This window comes from Mobula hypostoma, chromosome 2 (genome assembly GCF_963921235.1).
Source record: "Mobula hypostoma chromosome 2, sMobHyp1.1, whole genome shotgun sequence".
Classification (NCBI taxonomy): Eukaryota; Metazoa; Chordata; class Chondrichthyes; order Myliobatiformes; family Myliobatidae; genus Mobula; species Mobula hypostoma.
This window is the reverse complement of record NC_086098.1, coordinates 131,702,283-131,720,311: the sequence shown is the minus strand read 5'-3', so window position 1 is coordinate 131,720,311 and position 18,029 is coordinate 131,702,283. Positions and strand designations below refer to the sequence as shown.

Genomic DNA, 18,029 nt, shown 5'->3' with positions numbered 1-18,029 from the left:
GATTAGCCAGGGCATCAAAGGGTATGGGATGAAGGCAGGGGAGTGGGGATGATTGAAAGAATTAGATCAGCCCATGATTGAATGGCAGAGCAGACTTGATGGGCCAAATGGCCTACTTCTGCTCCTATATCTTATGGTCTTATGATCTCTGCCCTGAATGGTTGATCCCATATTTTGAAACAGTGACTCCTGGTTCCTGACTTCAAGGCCAGGGGAAATGCCAAATTTGTAATCACTTTGTCCGTTGCGAAGACTGAAGGATTTTGTACCTATCTGAAGAGCAGGGCAGCTCCCAAAGCACCATCAGAATTTTGTGTTTAACAGTTGATAATTTTTTTCCTGTATTCTGTTTCAGGATCTGGGTATCACCAAACGGGCCATTGTTTATTGCCCACGAGAAGGCGGGAAGGCAGTAGTGAGCAATCTTCTTGAGTCAAGGATATGACAAAGTTCCACACGGAAGGCTTATTCAGAAAGTTAGAAGACATGGGATCCAGGGAAGTTTGGCCAGGTGGATTCAGAATTGGCTTGCCTGCAGAAAGCAGAGGGTCGTGGTGGAGGGAGTACATTTGGATTGGAGGGTTGTGACTAGTGGTGTCCCCAAGGATCGGTTCTGGGACCTCTACTTTTCGTGATTTTTATTAACAACCTGGATGTGGGCAGTAGAAGGGTGGTTAGCAAGTTTGCAGATGACACAAAGGTTGGTGATGTTGTGGATAGTGTAGAGGATTGTCGAAGATTGCAGAGAGACATTGATAGGATGCAGAAGTGGGCTGAGAAGTGGCAGATGGAGTTCAACCCGGAGAAGTGTGAGGTGGTACACTTTGGAAGGACAAACTCCAAGGCAGAGTACAAAGTAAATGGCAGGATATTTGGTCATGTGGAGGAGCAGAGGGATCTGGAGGTACATGTCCACAGATCCCTGAAAGTGGCCTCACATGTAGATAGAGTAGTTAAGAAAGCTTACGAGGTGTTGGCTTTCATAAGTCAAAGGATAAAGTGTAAGAGTCGCGAGGTAATGATGCAGCTCTATAAAACTCTGGTTAGGCCACACTTGGAGTACTGTGTCCAGTTCTGGTCGCCTCACTATAGGAAGGACATGGAAGCATTGGAAAGGGTACAGAGGAGATTTACCAGGATGCTGCCTGGTTTAGGGAGTATGCATTATGATCAGAGATTAAGGGAGCTAGGGCTTTACTCTTTGGAGAGAAGGAGGATGAGAGGAGACGTGATAGAGGTGTACAAGATAATAAGAGGAATAGATAGAGTGGATAGCCAGCGCCTCTTCCCCAGGGCACCACTGCTCAATACAAGAGGACAATGCTTTAAGGTAAGGGGTGGGAAGTTCAAGGGGGATATTAGAGGAAGGTTTTTTACTCAGAGAGTGGTTGGTGCGTGGAATGCACTGCCTGAGTCAGTGGTGGAGGCAGATACACTAGTGAAATTTAAGAGACTACTAGACAGGTATGTGGAGGAATTTAAGGTGGGGGGGGGTTATATGGGAGGCAGGGTTTAAGGGTCGACACAACATTGTGGGCCGAAGGGCCTGTACTGTGCTGTATTGTTCTATGTTCTACGTTCTATGTTGACTAGGGAATTCCAGGACTTTGATCCAATGAAAGCGAAATCCGATTTACTGATTAATAACACTGAGCATTCTCCAGTGCTCTCATTTTTTGTGATGTGTTGATCCAAACTGAACCTAGTACTCTAACTGCTGCTTTAGTGCAGGGGATGCCTACCCTGAAGTAGTTTAAATTCTACTTCGACTGGAGTTCAGTGAAACCCTCTCTCACTGCTCCCCCTCTGTGATCTCTGCTGCCCTCCAACTTTTCACTCCTCCTATCATCTTCCAGCTAGCTTCTTTCCCCTCTCCCCCTCACCCTTTTGTTCTGGCATCTTCCCCTTTCCTTCTCAGTCCTAGAGAAGGGTTTCGGCCCGAAACGTCGACTTTCTATTCACTTCCACAGATGCTGCCTGACCTGATGAGTTCCTTCAGCATTTTGTGTGTGTTGTTTTGGTTTTCCCAATCTGCTTCATTCCATGGAGCCCTATCATTAACTGAGTTGGAAACGCCTGCTCTAGTGCTTTGTACAGCTCGGGTAAGACCTCCCTAATCATGTGGAGTCAGCGCGTCAGACAGCATGGAAACAGGCTCTTTAGCCTAATTGAACCATATGCCATTTCTGTTGTCCAGAAGGCTGGTCCCATCAGCTTGTGTTTGGCCCAAAGGCCTCTAAGCCCCTCCTCTTCATGCACTTATCTACACGGTATTTAAATGTTGCTAATATGTCCACCTGAGCCACTCATTCCAAATACACACCACCCTCTGTGTGACGAATCTGCTTCTGATGTCAAACTTAAATCCCTCACTTCTGATCTTAAAACTATACCTTTTTGTTTTTGGCACCCCTCCCTGAGTATAAGACTACGTGGCTTCACCCTCTCTCTACCCTCATGATCTGACATGCCTCTATCTGGTCACCCCTCAATCTCCGACTGTATTACAAGTTAATAAGCATCCCAGTTGCCTCTCTAATAAATTGATCACCTCTCTTCCTCTGTTGCATCCTGCCACTTTCACTGTATCACAGAAAGAGCTGCCAGAAATAGCGGTGGAGGCCGTCACATTAAGAACGTTTAAAAGCCATCTGGCTATGGGGCAAATGCAGCAGATAGGAATTGCTTACTGGGCAAGATGGACGAGATGGGCCGAAGGGCCTGTTTCTATGCTATATGTTTCTATTACTGTATCTCGGTACACGTGGCAATAATGAACCAATTACCATTTGCCTCGATTCCCTTCCCCAAATGTTTCATCTCCCACTTAATGAATATGAGGGACGAAATTGGCAGGATGCTTCCAAAACCAGTGACCATGGTACTTGTCAATAGGGAGTTTTGAACACTGAGAATGCTCCTAGTGTGGAACTCACCATCACAGAAGGTGATTGAGCCAAATGCCTCCGATAGATGTAATCAGAAGCTGGATACGTGGATGAAGGATTTGGTCAGATGCTGTGTGGTTTGAGAATTACTTCCAGCCTACTGAATTGCCTGATTCAATAATGTAAGTCAAGAGTGACAAGATCTAATAACTGGGAGCTATCAGTATGACAGCTCAAGAGATCTCAGCCTTATCTTCAGAAGGAGCTAACATTTTGATATATTAGGAGACAGACTTTCATGTTAGGAAGACTTAAGGAGGAGTAGTCGCAGCTCTGGTAGTATCTCAGCTGAGCAACTTCAAGGCTCAGCTCAGAATTTCACTGCTGATTGCCTCAAAAATGTCAAGTAATGTGGTAGGAGTGCTGAGTCATCAACCGTTAAAGCCATGGAGATACCTGATAGGCCTTGTTTGCTTCAGACATCATCTCCAGCTCTGGAGAGTTTTCACTGGGTTTCATAACACAGAAACACAACATCCTGCAAATATACAGCGGACAATTTATTCATCACCGAACTTGTATTTCTTTACATCACATAATCCCCCTGTTTCAGCACCAGTCAGGCACAAGTTTCCCTCTGGTTTGGGTGTGCCTTTCTTCTGCTCAATAACCACTTGAATAACAACATCAACCAAGAGTCATAAGAGAGAATTCTTACAATTAGCATTGAGCATTAAAACATAGCCCAAGCACAAAGTGAGTGACCTCACCCGGCAACAGTAGCTTAACAGTTTTATTGATGGAACAGAGTTTGAAAGTGTGAATTCCAGTTCTCAGCAGTAGTTGATTTCATCAGTTCTGATGAAAGGGCATGATCTTTCTTCACAGTTAATCAGATACTCAGTATTTTCTGTTTTTCTTTCGTATTTCCAGCATCTAAATTAAAGTTCAGTAAATATACAATTCCGGAGTATCCAGAGTAGAGATAGCATCAGGCTGACATTGAAAGTCAAATTGCTGTAGAAATTCTTTGAAATTTGAACTTTGAAATTCCCCTCACTGCTCTTCTGGAATGATATGTTCTCTCTTTATCTGGTCAGACTATTGTCAGACCACCAGTTAACTCTCACCTAACCTTTGAAATACTTAACTATTGAACGCAGTGTGAATTAACAATTGGCAATACATCCCAATTGATTGCATGATTGAATAGGTTAAATAAAAAACCCTCTTTCGACATTCTCATGCATAAAGTTAAACACAGGACATCCTACGGGCCCTTCAGCTTACAATGTTATGCCGACATTTAAACCTGCTCTATGATGAATCTAACCCTTCTCTCCTAGATGACCTTTTTGTTTCTCTCTCAGCTACAGCTTCTTACAGTATTTGTTCTTCAGTGTTGCTTTTGCCACTGAAGGAATACTCCTATTGGAATATTTGATCCTTTCCTGTATCTGACTTCCACTCACACTGACTCAGTAGACAATCCCTCCATGAAGTCCTCCCTTACTGTAGCTGTGATACTATCCCTGATTAGCAATGCCATTCCCCCACCACTTCTACTTCCTTCCCTGTCCCTTTTGAAACATCTAAACCCTAGAGCATCCAGCAGCCATTCCTGCTCTTGTGACAGCCAAGTCCAGATCATCGTCTTTCCATGTATGGACCTGTGCTCTAAGTTCATCACTGTTGTTCCTGATACTTCCTGCATTAAAACAGACACATTTCAACCCATCCAAATTTCCTCCCTCACAGACTCCCCGTGCACTGGACGTGCCTGTACAACAAATGCCCCACCCCCCGACCTATCCCATACTGCAGCTAAACTAATTTAAACCTTCCCCAACAGTTCTAACAAACCTGCTCACAAGGATATTGGTCCGTCTCAAGCTCAGGTGTGAACCCGCCTTGTCGTGCAGGTCATACCTTCCCCAGGAAAGATCCCAATGGTCCAAGAAATCTGAAAACCTGCCCCCTGCACCAATTCCTCAGCCATGTGTTCATCTGTCAAATCATTGTATTAGCTCCCAAAGATGGGATGTAGTGGCAAGATATGGGAAGTATACACGAGGTGAAATTACTGTACCTCATAAGTGTTCTGGGGCAGCTCACTTCCTTATCCTGATAAAGACGTCGTAACGGAATGAGTTCCAAAGTCTCGATCAAGTTGACGAATGCTCTGGGAACCTGAAGAAGTCCAGTAAGCACCAAAGTTAAAAGAGTTGTATGAATAGATTGTAGCCAAGCCTGCAGCAAAAGTGCATTTAACTGATGTAACAGCAGATGCTGCTCTAACTGATTGATATAAACATTTCAGAGGGATGCGATAAAGTTTTAGAGAAATCTATCTCAATTCTTGCTTGGTGACAGGTTGATTGCAATGTTTGGATCAATATACAGATGTTTTTCCTTGGATTTGATTTTACATCTACAAGGGGTAAGTGCATCTGAAGAGCTTAAGTCAAGAGTTCCCACGTTATCGCAGTAAGAATTCCAGAGCTCAGGACTTGGGCACTTCCTAAACTGTGAGGACAAAATTGTCAGCGGTTTTAGGTCCCATATTGGAGGATGGGCATGCTGACCCTGGAGAAGGTTGAGAGGAGGTTCACAAAAATGATCCCAGGAATGTAAGGGTAATGTATGCGGAGGGTTTGACATACCTGTGTCAGTAGTTGATGGAGTTCAGAAGGATGGGGGGGGGAGGGGTGGGATCTCACTGAAACCTACAGATATGACAGGGCTTGAATAGAGCCGGTGTGGAGAGGATGCTTCCGTTAATATGAGAGTCTAGGATCTGAGGGCACAGACTCAGGATAGGGTCACATCCCTTTAAAACTGAGATGAGGAAGGATTCCTCCAGCTAGAGGATGGTGAATTTGTTACTACAGAAGGCCGTGGAGGCCAAGGAATTGGGTGGATATAAGGTGGAAATTGATACCTTATGTATTGGGGGGGGGGTGGTTTAGGAGTTACAGGGAAGTGGCAGAAGAGTGGAGTTTTAGAAAATCAACCATGATTGAATGGTGGAGCAGACTAAGGAACTGGTGGTAGACCTGAGGAGAGCTAAGGTACCGGTGACCCCTGTTTCCATCCAGGGGGTCAGTGTGGACATGGTGGAGGATTACAAATACCTGGGGATACGAATTGACAATAAACTGGACTGGTCAAAGAACACTGAGGCTGTCTACAAGAAGGGTCAGAGCCGTCTCTATTTCCTAAGGAGACTGAGGTCCTTTAACATCTGCCGGACGATGCTGAGGATGTTCTACGAGTCTGTGGTGGCCAGTGCGATCATGTTTGCTGTTGTGTGCTGGGGCAGCAGGCTGAGGGTAGCAGACACCAACAGAATCAACAAACTCATTTGTAAGGCCAGTGATGTTGTGGGGATGGAACTGGACTCTCTGATGGTGGTGTTTGAAAAGAGGATGCTGTCCAAGTTGCATGCTATCTTGGACAATGTCTCCCATCCACTACATAATGTACTGGTTGGGCACAGGAGTACATTCAGCCAGAGACTCATTCCACCGAGATGCAACACTGAGCGTCATAGCAAGTCATTCCTGCCTGTGGCCATCAAACTTTACAACTCCTCCCTTGGAGGGTCAGACACCCTGAGCCAATAGGCTGGTCCTGGACTTATTTCCTGGCATAATTTACATATTACTATTTAACTATTTATGGTTTTATTACTATTTAATTATTTATGGTGCAATTGTAACGAAAACCAGTTTCCCCCGGGATCAATAAAGTATGACTATGACTAAGACCTGTTGGCCTGATTCTGCTCCTATATTGAAACACTAAGGCTATACTTGTAGTCTGACCAAACAGAAAACTCAAGTGTTTTCAGAGTCTGGAAACAGATGGTTTGACCCAGTGACTCTGCACCAAAAATCAGGCACCCACATCACCACTCAGGAGTCTCTCACAGAGCCAAGCAGAAGTGAATTTCCTTTCCCCAAGACCGATGTCAGGCAGTTAGAGCTCTCAGGTTGTTGTAGACGGCTTTCTTTGTGGCGTTGCAAGGATTGTAGAGCAGTAGGACTATACACAGAAGAGCCTCTTCTGATGGCAGTGGCTCTCAACCAAACATCAGTATAGGATACAACAACGTGTAACGTTCATATCACACAGTGTGCTCAGTTGTTAAAGACAATCGTGCATACACTGAATATAAATTACAATTATCAGTCCTCGTTCTGAGGCCTTGGCTCAATTTGAGGGCTGGGATGAAGCCAAGCCTTCTCTCAGTGGTGGTTGGTTACCTAGGCCTAGTAAGCTTGAGCTGATCTGAGTCCCATGCCTAACAAAACCTTCAGGCACACGTTAGAGGTGGCTGTAGACATGGGCAGAAGTAACCAGCCCCACTCTGACTGGAAGTTAGACCAGACAGCAATGTGGCAGATTCACCCTTAAGCTGTATTCCATTAGCTGCTGAGTAAACTGAGTATTTGATGGTGGTAATTGCTACTTGCGTAAGAGACCATGTCACATGTTTACCACCTATGTCATTGTCAGTACCATGTTTGCAGTTCATTTGAAGACTGGCCTGCCACAAAATAAAGGTTTGTTTGTTGCTCTTGTGTCTAAGTGATTTAACATGATGTTCAGCTGCAGAGACCAAATACATAAACTTAACCCAGAGTTTTCAATCAGATGGTCTTTGAAGGCTATAATAAGGAGGCCAACATGCGACTCCGTTTATCACAATCCCATCACAGATGTCATCGACTACCTTCAACGTCAATTGGGTATTTTCACAATCCAATCTGACTACTTTCTAGAGAGCTTTGTTTTAGTCATGGCACAGATACTCTCTAAAAAGCTAGAGTTCATAGGTTTGAGGTGAGAGGGGAAAAGTTTTAAAAGAGATCTGAGGGACAACTTCCTCATACGGACAGTAGCATGTTCTCAGCACTCGGACAGGTCCATAGATAACAAAGCTTTAGAGGTGTTGGGCCAAATGTAGGCAAATGGGACTAGCTTTGATAGGATTCCTGGTCAACGTGGATGAGCTGGGCTGCAGGGCCTGTTTCTGTGTTGTAATACTCTTTGACTCTGTAAGATATCAGCATTAACAACTGTACATACACACCGGAAGACTGGTCAGCCCACAGTGTGTTAGGGTCTCAGAAGCAAGGATTATTGTGAACTTACCTCATTGTGGAGGATATCCAGTGCTTCCTCAATCCGTTTAGCAAAGTTTATAGCGGAAAAATATGCCTAGGAAGACAAAATGGAAAATAGCTTAAGATCAGCAGCCTATGAACACAAAGAGCCAAGGGCTTACTGGGAAAATTGGTCCTAACATTCAGATGCACCTAACATAGCTAAGAAAATAGCTGTCTGTTCACACTGGTCTGAGCTATGTAGACTGCAGGCTTTTTAAAAAAATACTGTTTGGAAATGTTGGTTGAGAGATAAATATCAGCCAGGACACCAGGTGTGATTCTTCCTGGTCTTTCCTACAGTTCCATGGATCTTTTGTTTCTGTCTTTGAGAAAGCAAGTGTCTCTGTTTAACACTCCTTCCAAAGGGCAGTTACTCTGACTGATTGCACCATATTCAAGTACAGAAATTTAAATGAGCAAGAATGTAGGAAACTGCAGAAGATCATTGATTCAGCCAAATACATCATGGCAACAACCCACCCCACTATCAGACATATCTACATGAGGTTCTGCCTCAAGAGGGCAGCATTGATCATGAGGGATTTGGTTTGATTTGATTTGAGATCCCCACCATATGGGCCAAGCCATCTTCTCACAGCTACCATCAGCAGAAGTACAGAAGTCTGCATGGTTTATATTGAGTGAATGCTGTGCACCTGATGCTTTCTGCCCATGATGCCGTTGCAAGTAAGTTTTTCATTGTACTGGCACATACATGAACTTGTGCAAATGACAATAAGCTCAAGTTTGACCTTGACCTATGACCTTCCTGAACCCACAGAAAGAAAAAGGCTCATTACCGAATCTGTGCAGTAATTGCACAAGTCGTTGCCCCCGATAAAGAGGTTGATGATCTTCCAGTCGTTCTGAAAGTCAATTTTCTGTAAAAGAAAGCAAGGAAGATTTATCAGCCAGTTCCATCAGAAGAGTTATTGTGTCTGCAGTGAACTTCCCCTTGCTCTGGGGTAAAGCCAACCCTCCAATCTGTTGGTAGACTGGTCTACTAATTAAATATATTCTGGAATTAAAAGGCTGCCTTGAGAACAGTTGTTTTAAATCAGTCTGGTTTGCTGATACCCACCACGGAAGGTAGTCTCCCCTCTTTTCCTGCTCTAGTCTGTCTGAACCAAACCCATCTAATGTTGGTGATACCTAATTGCTCTTTGATATGGTATGTTGTTCTTTTCCGCACCTTGTGGCTTCCTTGCCGTTTCTGTAGCATTTGACTGATTTTTATGAGATCAAGTTACTAGCTCAATGCTCAACCCAGCATGGATGGAAAACGGGCAAGGAGCTGGCCGGATTTGAACCCTGGACCATTCGCCTCAAAGACCACAGATGGATTATTGTGTACAGTTTTGGTCATTTTGTTATAGGAAAGACATCATTAAACTGGAAAGAATGCGGAGAAGTTTTATGAGGAAGCTGCCAGGGCTTGAAGGCCTGAGTTAAAGGGAGAAGTTGGACAGACGAGGACTTACTTCCTTGGAGACTGAGGGGCGATCCTATAGAGACGTACTGTACAAACTCAAGAACACACAGTCTATTTTTCCCCAGGGAAGGGGAAATAACAACTAAAGGGTAAAAGTTTAAGTTAAGAGGCAGAAGATTTAAAAGAGACCTGAGGGGCAATCTATTCATGCAGGGTCTTCATGATGTGTGAGTTCAAGGCCACTGGACGGTAGTCATTGGCCCTACTTGAGTACAGGGACCACACATTATGTTTTCCACATGGTCAGGACCCTTTCCAGGCTGAGACTCAGATATAAAATGCACTGGAGAACTCCACACATCTACTCACACTCCTTCAGGACCTTGGGGTTCATACCATCTGGTCCCAGTGTTTTACTGTGTCTGAGCTTCCCCAGAGGCCTTCTCACATGCTCAGTAGTGAAGATGAGTCCGTGATGACTGGGGAGTTGGGAGATGGGGGCTGGAAGAGGTGAAGACCAGGACAATTGGAGTTGGTATGTGGAGATGTGGATGGTAGGCTTAGGGCAAGGAGGGGACATAGACAGTGGTAGCCTGGTAGCCTGTGTTGTTCATCCACGTGTTGAACCGGAGGGGGGAGGAGGGAGGAGTGGAGGCATTGGTGCTGAGGGTGCATTGGATGCCTTGGCACTTGGACTGGTGTGCTGAGGGGGTGTGAACAGGGGGGGTAATTGTCAAACCTATTGAAGAATTGATTTAACTCATTAGCCTATTCATGACTGCATTCTGAGGCTGCTCTATAGTTAGGCCGATTGAAGCCAGTGTTGTCCTTCATGCCTCTCCACACCTCCCATGTGCTACTCTGCCCAAGCTGGCTCTCCAGCCCTCTCCTGTATTCCTCTTTAGCCACCTTTAGCTCCCTCTGCACACGCTTCAATTCCTCCCCGTCTCCTGATCTAAAGGCTCTCTTTTCATGGTTTAGAAGAGCCGTTAGATCACTGGTGACCCATGGTTTGTTGTTCAGGAAGAACCAAACAGTCCTTGATGGTATTACAGTGTCCATAATGTAACCTGTAATGAATTATATAAACAACAAAGAATGCTGAATCAAACAACGTATTTGCAATATTACTCAAATATTATCGAAATATTAAATACTCAACAGTCCTCCTTGCCCAGCTATAAATTCCAACTCAACATAGAATGCAACGCAACTCAAATATATATTCTATTACTCCCTGGTTATATTACTCTCTTTCTCAGCGCTGGGAAAAATAGGAGAACTGGAGTTTTCTGCTGCTGATTTCAGCAGCCGTACGAAGGGCCATTCAAGGTGATGAGGAACAATGGGTCCATGTACGTTCTGGACATTGGGGGGAAAGAGGAGGTTTTCACGGTGGACCAACTCAAACTGGCCCATGTGGACTTGGCGCAGCCGGTCGAGGTTCAGGCACTGCGGCGCAGAGGCAGACCTCCCAAACAGAGGCCGATCCAGACTGTGGACACTGGGGGGTGTATCGCCGGCTCTGGAGGCGGGGGGGGGGTTATGTGGCAACCCACTTTCTACGCAGGCAAACCGGCTCACAAAATGGCGCACGCGTCAGCAGAGAGGCCAGCCCCAAAATGGCACTGGGCCTTCCTCTTCACCAAGGAGGGGAGAAAGCCTGTGCGCGGGAAGAGACTTTTGTAATGCACTTCTGACGTCATTTACGCCTGGAGAGGGTGGGAATGGAACTGTGTAAAAGCCAGTGCCGCGAAGTTTGAATAAACTAGTCTGTGTGTCATTATTTCTAGCTCTGTGTGTAGCACGTCACGACAATCTATGATTTTGACAATGTCTATCTTAATCGTGGTTTATATTGTTACTGATATATATATTTGAAATAATTCTCCTCTTGATTGTATTTATGCTCCTTTTAAATCAATAACAAGATTAATAAAGAAAGGATATCTGCAGGCTTCAGTTCAGTATCTCTGAAATGCCATTCCAGCTCATTTTGTAGAATGACTGAAATAGCTGAGCCAGTGTCCAATTCTATTGTAATTAATTTGCCATTCACTTCTGGTGAAAGACATATTGCTCATCCCGTTAGCTTTCACATTGTAAATCTTAAGGCTACTCAGTCCTGTGACACTCTCATCATTATCAGATCTCCTTAAACTTCTCAATTTTCACCCTTAACCCATGACTTCTGGTTGTAGTCCCACCCAACATCAGTGCAAAAAGCTGGCTTTCTTTTATCCTATCTATAACTCTCATAATTTTCTATACCTCTAACAAATCTCCTCTCAATCTTCTATGTTCTAAAGAATACAGTCCTAACCTTTTCAATCTTTCCTTGTAACTCAGGGTCTCCAGACCTGGCAACATGTTTTAAATTTTCTCAGCACTCATTCAGCATTGCCTACATCTTTCCTGTATGTAGGTGACCAAAACTGCACAAAATACTCCAAATTAGGCCACATCAATGTCTCATGCAACTTCAACATACCATCCTATCTTCTGTACTAAATGCATTAATTTATGAAGACCAATGTGCCAAAAGCTTTCTTTACTACCCTATCAAGCTTTGATGCCATTTTCAATGTATTATGGACTCCCAGATCCCTTTGTTCTACCACACACCTCAGTGCCCTACTGTTCACTGTGTAAGACCTACCCTGGTTGGTCCTATGGAATTGAAAAACCTCACACTTGTCTGCGTTAAATTTCATCTGCCATTTTTCAGTCCATTTTCAAGCCATGATAGCTTTCCTCACTGTCCACTACACCCCCAATCTTGGTGTCATTTGCAAATTTGCTGATCCAGTTAGCCACATTATCATTCAGATCATTGATATAGATAGCAAATAAAAGAGGATGCATCACCGATGCCTGTGGCACACCACTAGTCACAGGCCTCCATTCAAAGAGGCAACCCTCTGCTACCGCTCCCTGGCTTCTCCCACAAAGCCAATGTCTAATCCAATTTACTACCTCATCCTCAGTGCAGAACAACTGAACCTTCTTGACCAGCCTCCCATATGGGACATTGTCAAATGCCTACTAAAGTCCATGTAGACCACATCCACTGCCTTGCCTTCATCCACTTTCCTGGTAACCTCCTTGAAAACTCTATAAGGGGGATTGGACATGATCTACTATACACGGATCCATACTGGCTATCCTTATTCAGACCATGTCTATACAATACTCATATCTGGTCCCTTAGAATACCTTGCAATAACTTTCCCACAATTAATGTCAAACTCACCAGCCTATAATTTTCTGGATTCTGTTTAGAGTCTTTTTTAAACAGCAGAACAACGTTGGCTATCCTCCAATCCTCTGGTACTTCTCCTGTTGCTAAGGATGTTTTAAGTATCTCTACTAGAGCCCCATCATTTTCTGCACTTGCTTCCTGTAGGGTCCAAGGGTACATTTTGTCAGGCCCTGGGGTTTTATCCACCCTGATTTGCCTCAGGGTAGCAAACATCTCCTCTGTAATCTGTACAGGGTCCTTTAAATTGATGCCACTTTTCCTCTTATAGACTCTGTGTCCATCTCCCAAGTAAAGACAGATGCAAAGAATGTATTTAAGCTCTCCCCAGTCTGTTTTGGCTCCACACGTGGATTACCATTCTGGTCTTCCAGAAGACCAATTTTGTCCCTTGTAATCCTTTTGCTCTTGACATATCTGTAGAATCCCTTAGGATTTGCCTTCGCTCTGTTTGCTAGAGCAACTTCATGCCTTCTTTTAGCTTTTCTGATTTCTTTTTAAAGTGTTCTCTTGCATTTATTGTACCCCATTTGTACCTACCTGCCTATACTTGCAATGCACCTCCTTTTTTCTCTTAACCAGGGTCTCAATATGTCTTGAAAACCAAGATCCTCTACAATTGTTAGCTTTACCTTTTATCTTGACAGGCACATACAAGCTTTGTACTCTCAAAATTTCGTTTTTGAAGGCCTCCTGCTTTTTAAGTACACCTTTGGCAGAAAACAGCCTGTCCCAATCCTCACTTGCTAGATCATTTCTGATATCATCAAAATTTAGAATCTCAAACCATGGACCAGACCTATCTTTTTGCATACTTACTTTGAAACTGATGGCATCGTGGTCACTGGATACAAAGTGTTCCCCTACACAAGCGTTTGTCATATGCTCTGACTCATTCCCTAATAGCAGGTCCGATGTTGCAGGCTCTCTCACTGGGACTTCTACATACTATGAAGGAAACACACTTGACAAACTCTGTCCCATCTAGTGCTTTGAGAGTATGGGATTCTGAGTCAATACGTGAAAAGTTAAAATCACCTACTATAGCAACCGTAAGTTTCTTGTAATAGTCTGCAATCTCTTCACAAATTTGTTCCCCCAAATCCCTAGGACTGTTAGGTGGTCTGTAATATAGCCCCATCGACGGGCCATATTTATTTCTCAGTTCCACCCATAATGCCTCACTAGTCGAGTTCTCCAGTCTGCCCTGACTGAGCACTGCTGTGACATTTTCCCTGAGTAGTAATGCTACCCTCCTCCTTTAATCCTTCCTGCTCTGTCATGTCTAAAACACCAGAACCCCAGAATACTGAGCTGCCAGTCCTGCACCTCCTGCGACCAAGTCTCACTAATGGCTATGACAGCACAATTCCAGATATTGATCCATGCCCTGAGCTCATCCACCTTGCACTGAAATGGACTCTCCTTCCTTTTGATTCCGCTTATGAAACCTAAATTGTTCTGCAGTCAACAACATGTTTGGTTCTAAATGTTCCTGTATTACTTCCACAGCTCATTTCAGCTGGTTTGGATGGAGCAGTTAAATTCTAAGCAAACTGTTAGCCTTTAACCCGAATGCACTCAGCAAAACTGGCATTTGCTTCTCATCGTCTGTTCTACTTGTTTTAAAATACTGCTTAATTTGCTCAGTATACAATATCCAGTTATTTCTTGTGCCATTGAACTTGTCTATCTTTCCAACGTAGCCAGTCATTTCTGCTTTTTTTTAATTTATGATTATTATCACCTGGTACTCACTGTTTATGAACCTTTATTCACACTTTTTAAAACTCGACCTTTTCTCTCCTCTCCCAAAGAAACAAAAGCTGTGCTGCTCTCTATCTAACTTGAACTTCTCACTGTGCCTTTTTTAAAGTTCGAATGTCTTGCTACACCTTAACAGGTCTTGGGTTCATTCAAAACTTCCTATTCACCACTGGTATGTTTTGTAACTCCAAAACATAAAATGAATTGAAAGCTGGGAATGTGTGTCTTAGTTTTGTCTTTACTTTAGCCAGGCACACATATGACATGGTGGCATGGTGACACATGCCATTCATGTACTTCTACACGTAACACAGAATGAATTATGTAAACAACAGAACATGCATAATAAAACAATAAATTCACAATATTATCAAATGTTACTGAGATATTAAATACACAACACTATCAATCTTTGCAAACTGTGGCCAAACCAGTTCAGAATCCACACAGCCAAGTTTCCATCGATCCCCTGCTTCATGACTTTCTCATTAAGCCTTCCACAAGGAACTTTGTCAAATATACAGAACTCCAGTCTTTTCAAGATGAAATCTTAGATATGATATAGGCCTTTGGTTCAACACATCATTTGAAAGGCAGCCATGCTTCTGTTCTGCACTGAAGTATTGGACTAGGATTTTGTACTCAAATGCACAGAGTGGGATTCTTGCTTAGAAATAAGAGTGATAATGTCTGAACCGTAGCAGAAATTAATAAACAGAAGGGCTGTACACCAATTCGATTACAGATTTAAAAAAAAACAAATGTTTTCTCATTAAGTGTTTCTTACCGAATTATTTTTCATGATGTCTACTAATTTTCTCACTTGACCTGGAAGATCTCTAGATGGTGGGGGATAAAACACACAATAAATAATAATATTCCTTTGAACATGGAGATGAGAATGGCAGGGTAGCAAGCTTTAATGCTGATGGATTTTGATCTTCTCCAAGAGTGCCTTGTATTAAAGATGTTATTGCATTGTGCTTAAAGATGAAGTGTCTGCTGACCACAAAGCAGCAGAGAACCTCATTGAGTTTGCACAGATCGTTGCTGATGAATATCTAACACCAGAACAAGTTTACAATACTTATTGTTTCCATGCCTTACATAAAACCTAAATAAGTAAAACACAAATACAGTGTACCTTAACCTTTTAATTAAAACATGGCATTGTCAGTGGAGACTGAAGGTCTGCTGTTGTTGTTCAACAGCTGATTCAGGTATTCCTCTGATGCTGCTGTGCTGATTTTGTTACCCTGCACACGTTGTATTTTCATTAATGGTATGTAATACCTTTTACTGTTAAGTGCGTATGGGTGATGAGCAAGTGTAAGACAGGACTGCTTACCACCAGCACAAAAAATTTCAGTGGGAAATGATGGCGATCCTAAACTATCTCATTATGAATTTAAAAATCTGAAAAACTCCAAAATCTGAAACACTTCCAGCTCCAAGCTCCAAGCAAGGGGAACTTAACCTGTATTCATGGAAAGATAACATACCCGGCCAAAGCTCCAGGGAAAGCCTGATTCAGGAACACGTTTGGCTTCTCAAGGTTCCCTTTTCCAGTAGAAAATCCAGTCAAAGAAGGGTTAAATTCACGGAGGATATCTGAGGGATAGAAACCAGGAAGATATCACAAGGAGAGGCAATGCTGGCCGCTGCTTAATATTTCTTCAAATCCAAGGCAAAGTTAACAATCAGCAATATTTTTGATGAACTGACTTCCAAGGGATGTGATCAGCAGAGCAACTTAGATAATAAATACACTGAACCATACTTGTTCAAGAGCAGATTCTACCTCCCCAGCCTCAATGTACCATTCAACAGTCGCTTAATTGATTCTAGGAACATCACTCCCACCACCTTACCAGACATCCACTGTTCAACCTCTGGTTTTTTGAGCCCAAGACAATTTTGCTATTAAGGTCTTGATTGATCTCAAGAATGACTTTTACTGACTTTCTTTCACTTCAAGTAAAACTGCCAACTTTGACCCCAGAGTAAGCCACTCGTGCTGTCTGTCATCCCTCTAACATGTTTCTTGATGCTTCTTGATGCAATCCATCCTGATCTCCCTTTTGGTGGCTGAGTGTTAAACCATGATGAATCAGTGTTTGGCAGTGCTCCTGCTGAGTGCCTCAAACTATTCCTAAACAAAACGGCTGCGATATAAGGAGAAGTTGCTGTTGTTGAACTCTCCTAACAGACGGGGGACTTTGGTTGAAATCTTCATTGGGAGCTGCTGAGTAGAAACAGAATTGTTCTGATTTTACTTCAGGTTTGCAGCAACTGCAGTTTCTTTTTCTATTTTCACTAATTCCAACAGGTTGAATCCTTCATGCAGTGTGAAAATTCCAAGTGTTGACTTGCCTTTACATTTAGATCTGCTAGTGATTATTTTTCACTTGTTTCATTTCAATCTTAAACCTGATGGGACAAGTTACACCACAGTACAATAAAACACTGTAGCAGAATTGGGCAATTTGGCCCATAGAGTCTGCTCCACCATTCCACCAGCTGGTTTATTATTCCTCTCAACCTAATTCTCTTACCTTCTCCCCATAACCTTTGATCTCTGACCAGTGAAGAACCTATCAACCTCCGCTTTATATATACCAAATGTCTTGACCTCTACTGCTGTCTGTGGCAATTAATTCCACAGATTCACCACCCTCTAGTTAAAGAAATTCCTCCTTATCTCTGTTCTAGAGAGATGTCCTTTGATTCTGAGGCTTTGCCCTCTTGTCCAATACTCACCCACTATAGGAAACATCTTCCCTATGTTCACTCTAACTAGTTCTTTCAATATTCAATAGGTTTCAATGAGATCTACCTCCCCTCATTCTTCTAAACTCTGGTGAGTACAGGCCCAGAGCCATCAAATGCTCCTCACACATCAGTCCTTTCAATCCCAAGATAACTTTTGTGAACCTCCTCTGGACTCTCTCCAATGCCAACACATCTTTCTTGGATAAGGAGGCCAAAACTACTCACAATGCTCCAACTGTGGTCCCACCATTGCCTTATAATGTCCCAGCATTATGTCCTTGCTTTTATACTCTAGGCTTCTCAAAATGAATGCAAACATTTCATTTGCCTTCCTTACCACTGACCCAACCTACGATTTAACCTTTAGGGGATTCTGCATAAGAATTCTCAAATCCTTTTGCACCTCTAATTTCTGAATTTGCTTTCCATTTAGAAAATAGTCTACACCTTCATTCCTTCTGTCAAAGTGCATGACATACACTTCCCTGCACTGTATTCCATCTACCTCTTCTTTCACCATTCTCTCTATCTTGAGTCATTTTGCAGCTCTCTACTTTCTCGATGACCTGCCCCTTCACTTATCTCCGCATTGTCCAAGAAGCCAACAATTCTGTCATCCAATTTATTGACATACAGTATAATGTGAAAAGAAGTAGTCCCAATATCGATCTCTGTGGAGTTCTACTAGTTGGCGATAGACAACCAGAAAAGGCCCCTTTACTCCCATCGGTCATTCA

The 18,029-nt window shown here is 43.2% G+C and overlaps 1 protein-coding gene across 2 annotated transcripts in view; it reads right to left on the bottom strand.

The window, feature by feature from the left end:
- plb1 (phospholipase B1) overlaps positions 1 to 18,029 on the bottom strand; it is a 195,944-nt gene that overhangs the window by 48,485 nt on the left and 129,430 nt on the right. For both annotated transcript variants that reach the window (XM_063040679.1, XM_063040678.1), the window contains 6 exons: positions 16,023 to 16,131; positions 15,308 to 15,359; positions 8,863 to 8,943; positions 8,049 to 8,114; positions 4,978 to 5,078; positions 3,345 to 3,426 (listed from right to left, as the gene is read on the bottom strand). In XM_063040679.1, the coding sequence (XP_062896749.1) occupies positions 3,345 to 3,426; positions 4,978 to 5,078; positions 8,049 to 8,114; positions 8,863 to 8,943; positions 15,308 to 15,359; positions 16,023 to 16,131 (491 nt within the window). The remainder of the gene's footprint in view (positions 1 to 3,344; positions 3,427 to 4,977; positions 5,079 to 8,048; positions 8,115 to 8,862; positions 8,944 to 15,307; positions 15,360 to 16,022; positions 16,132 to 18,029) is intronic.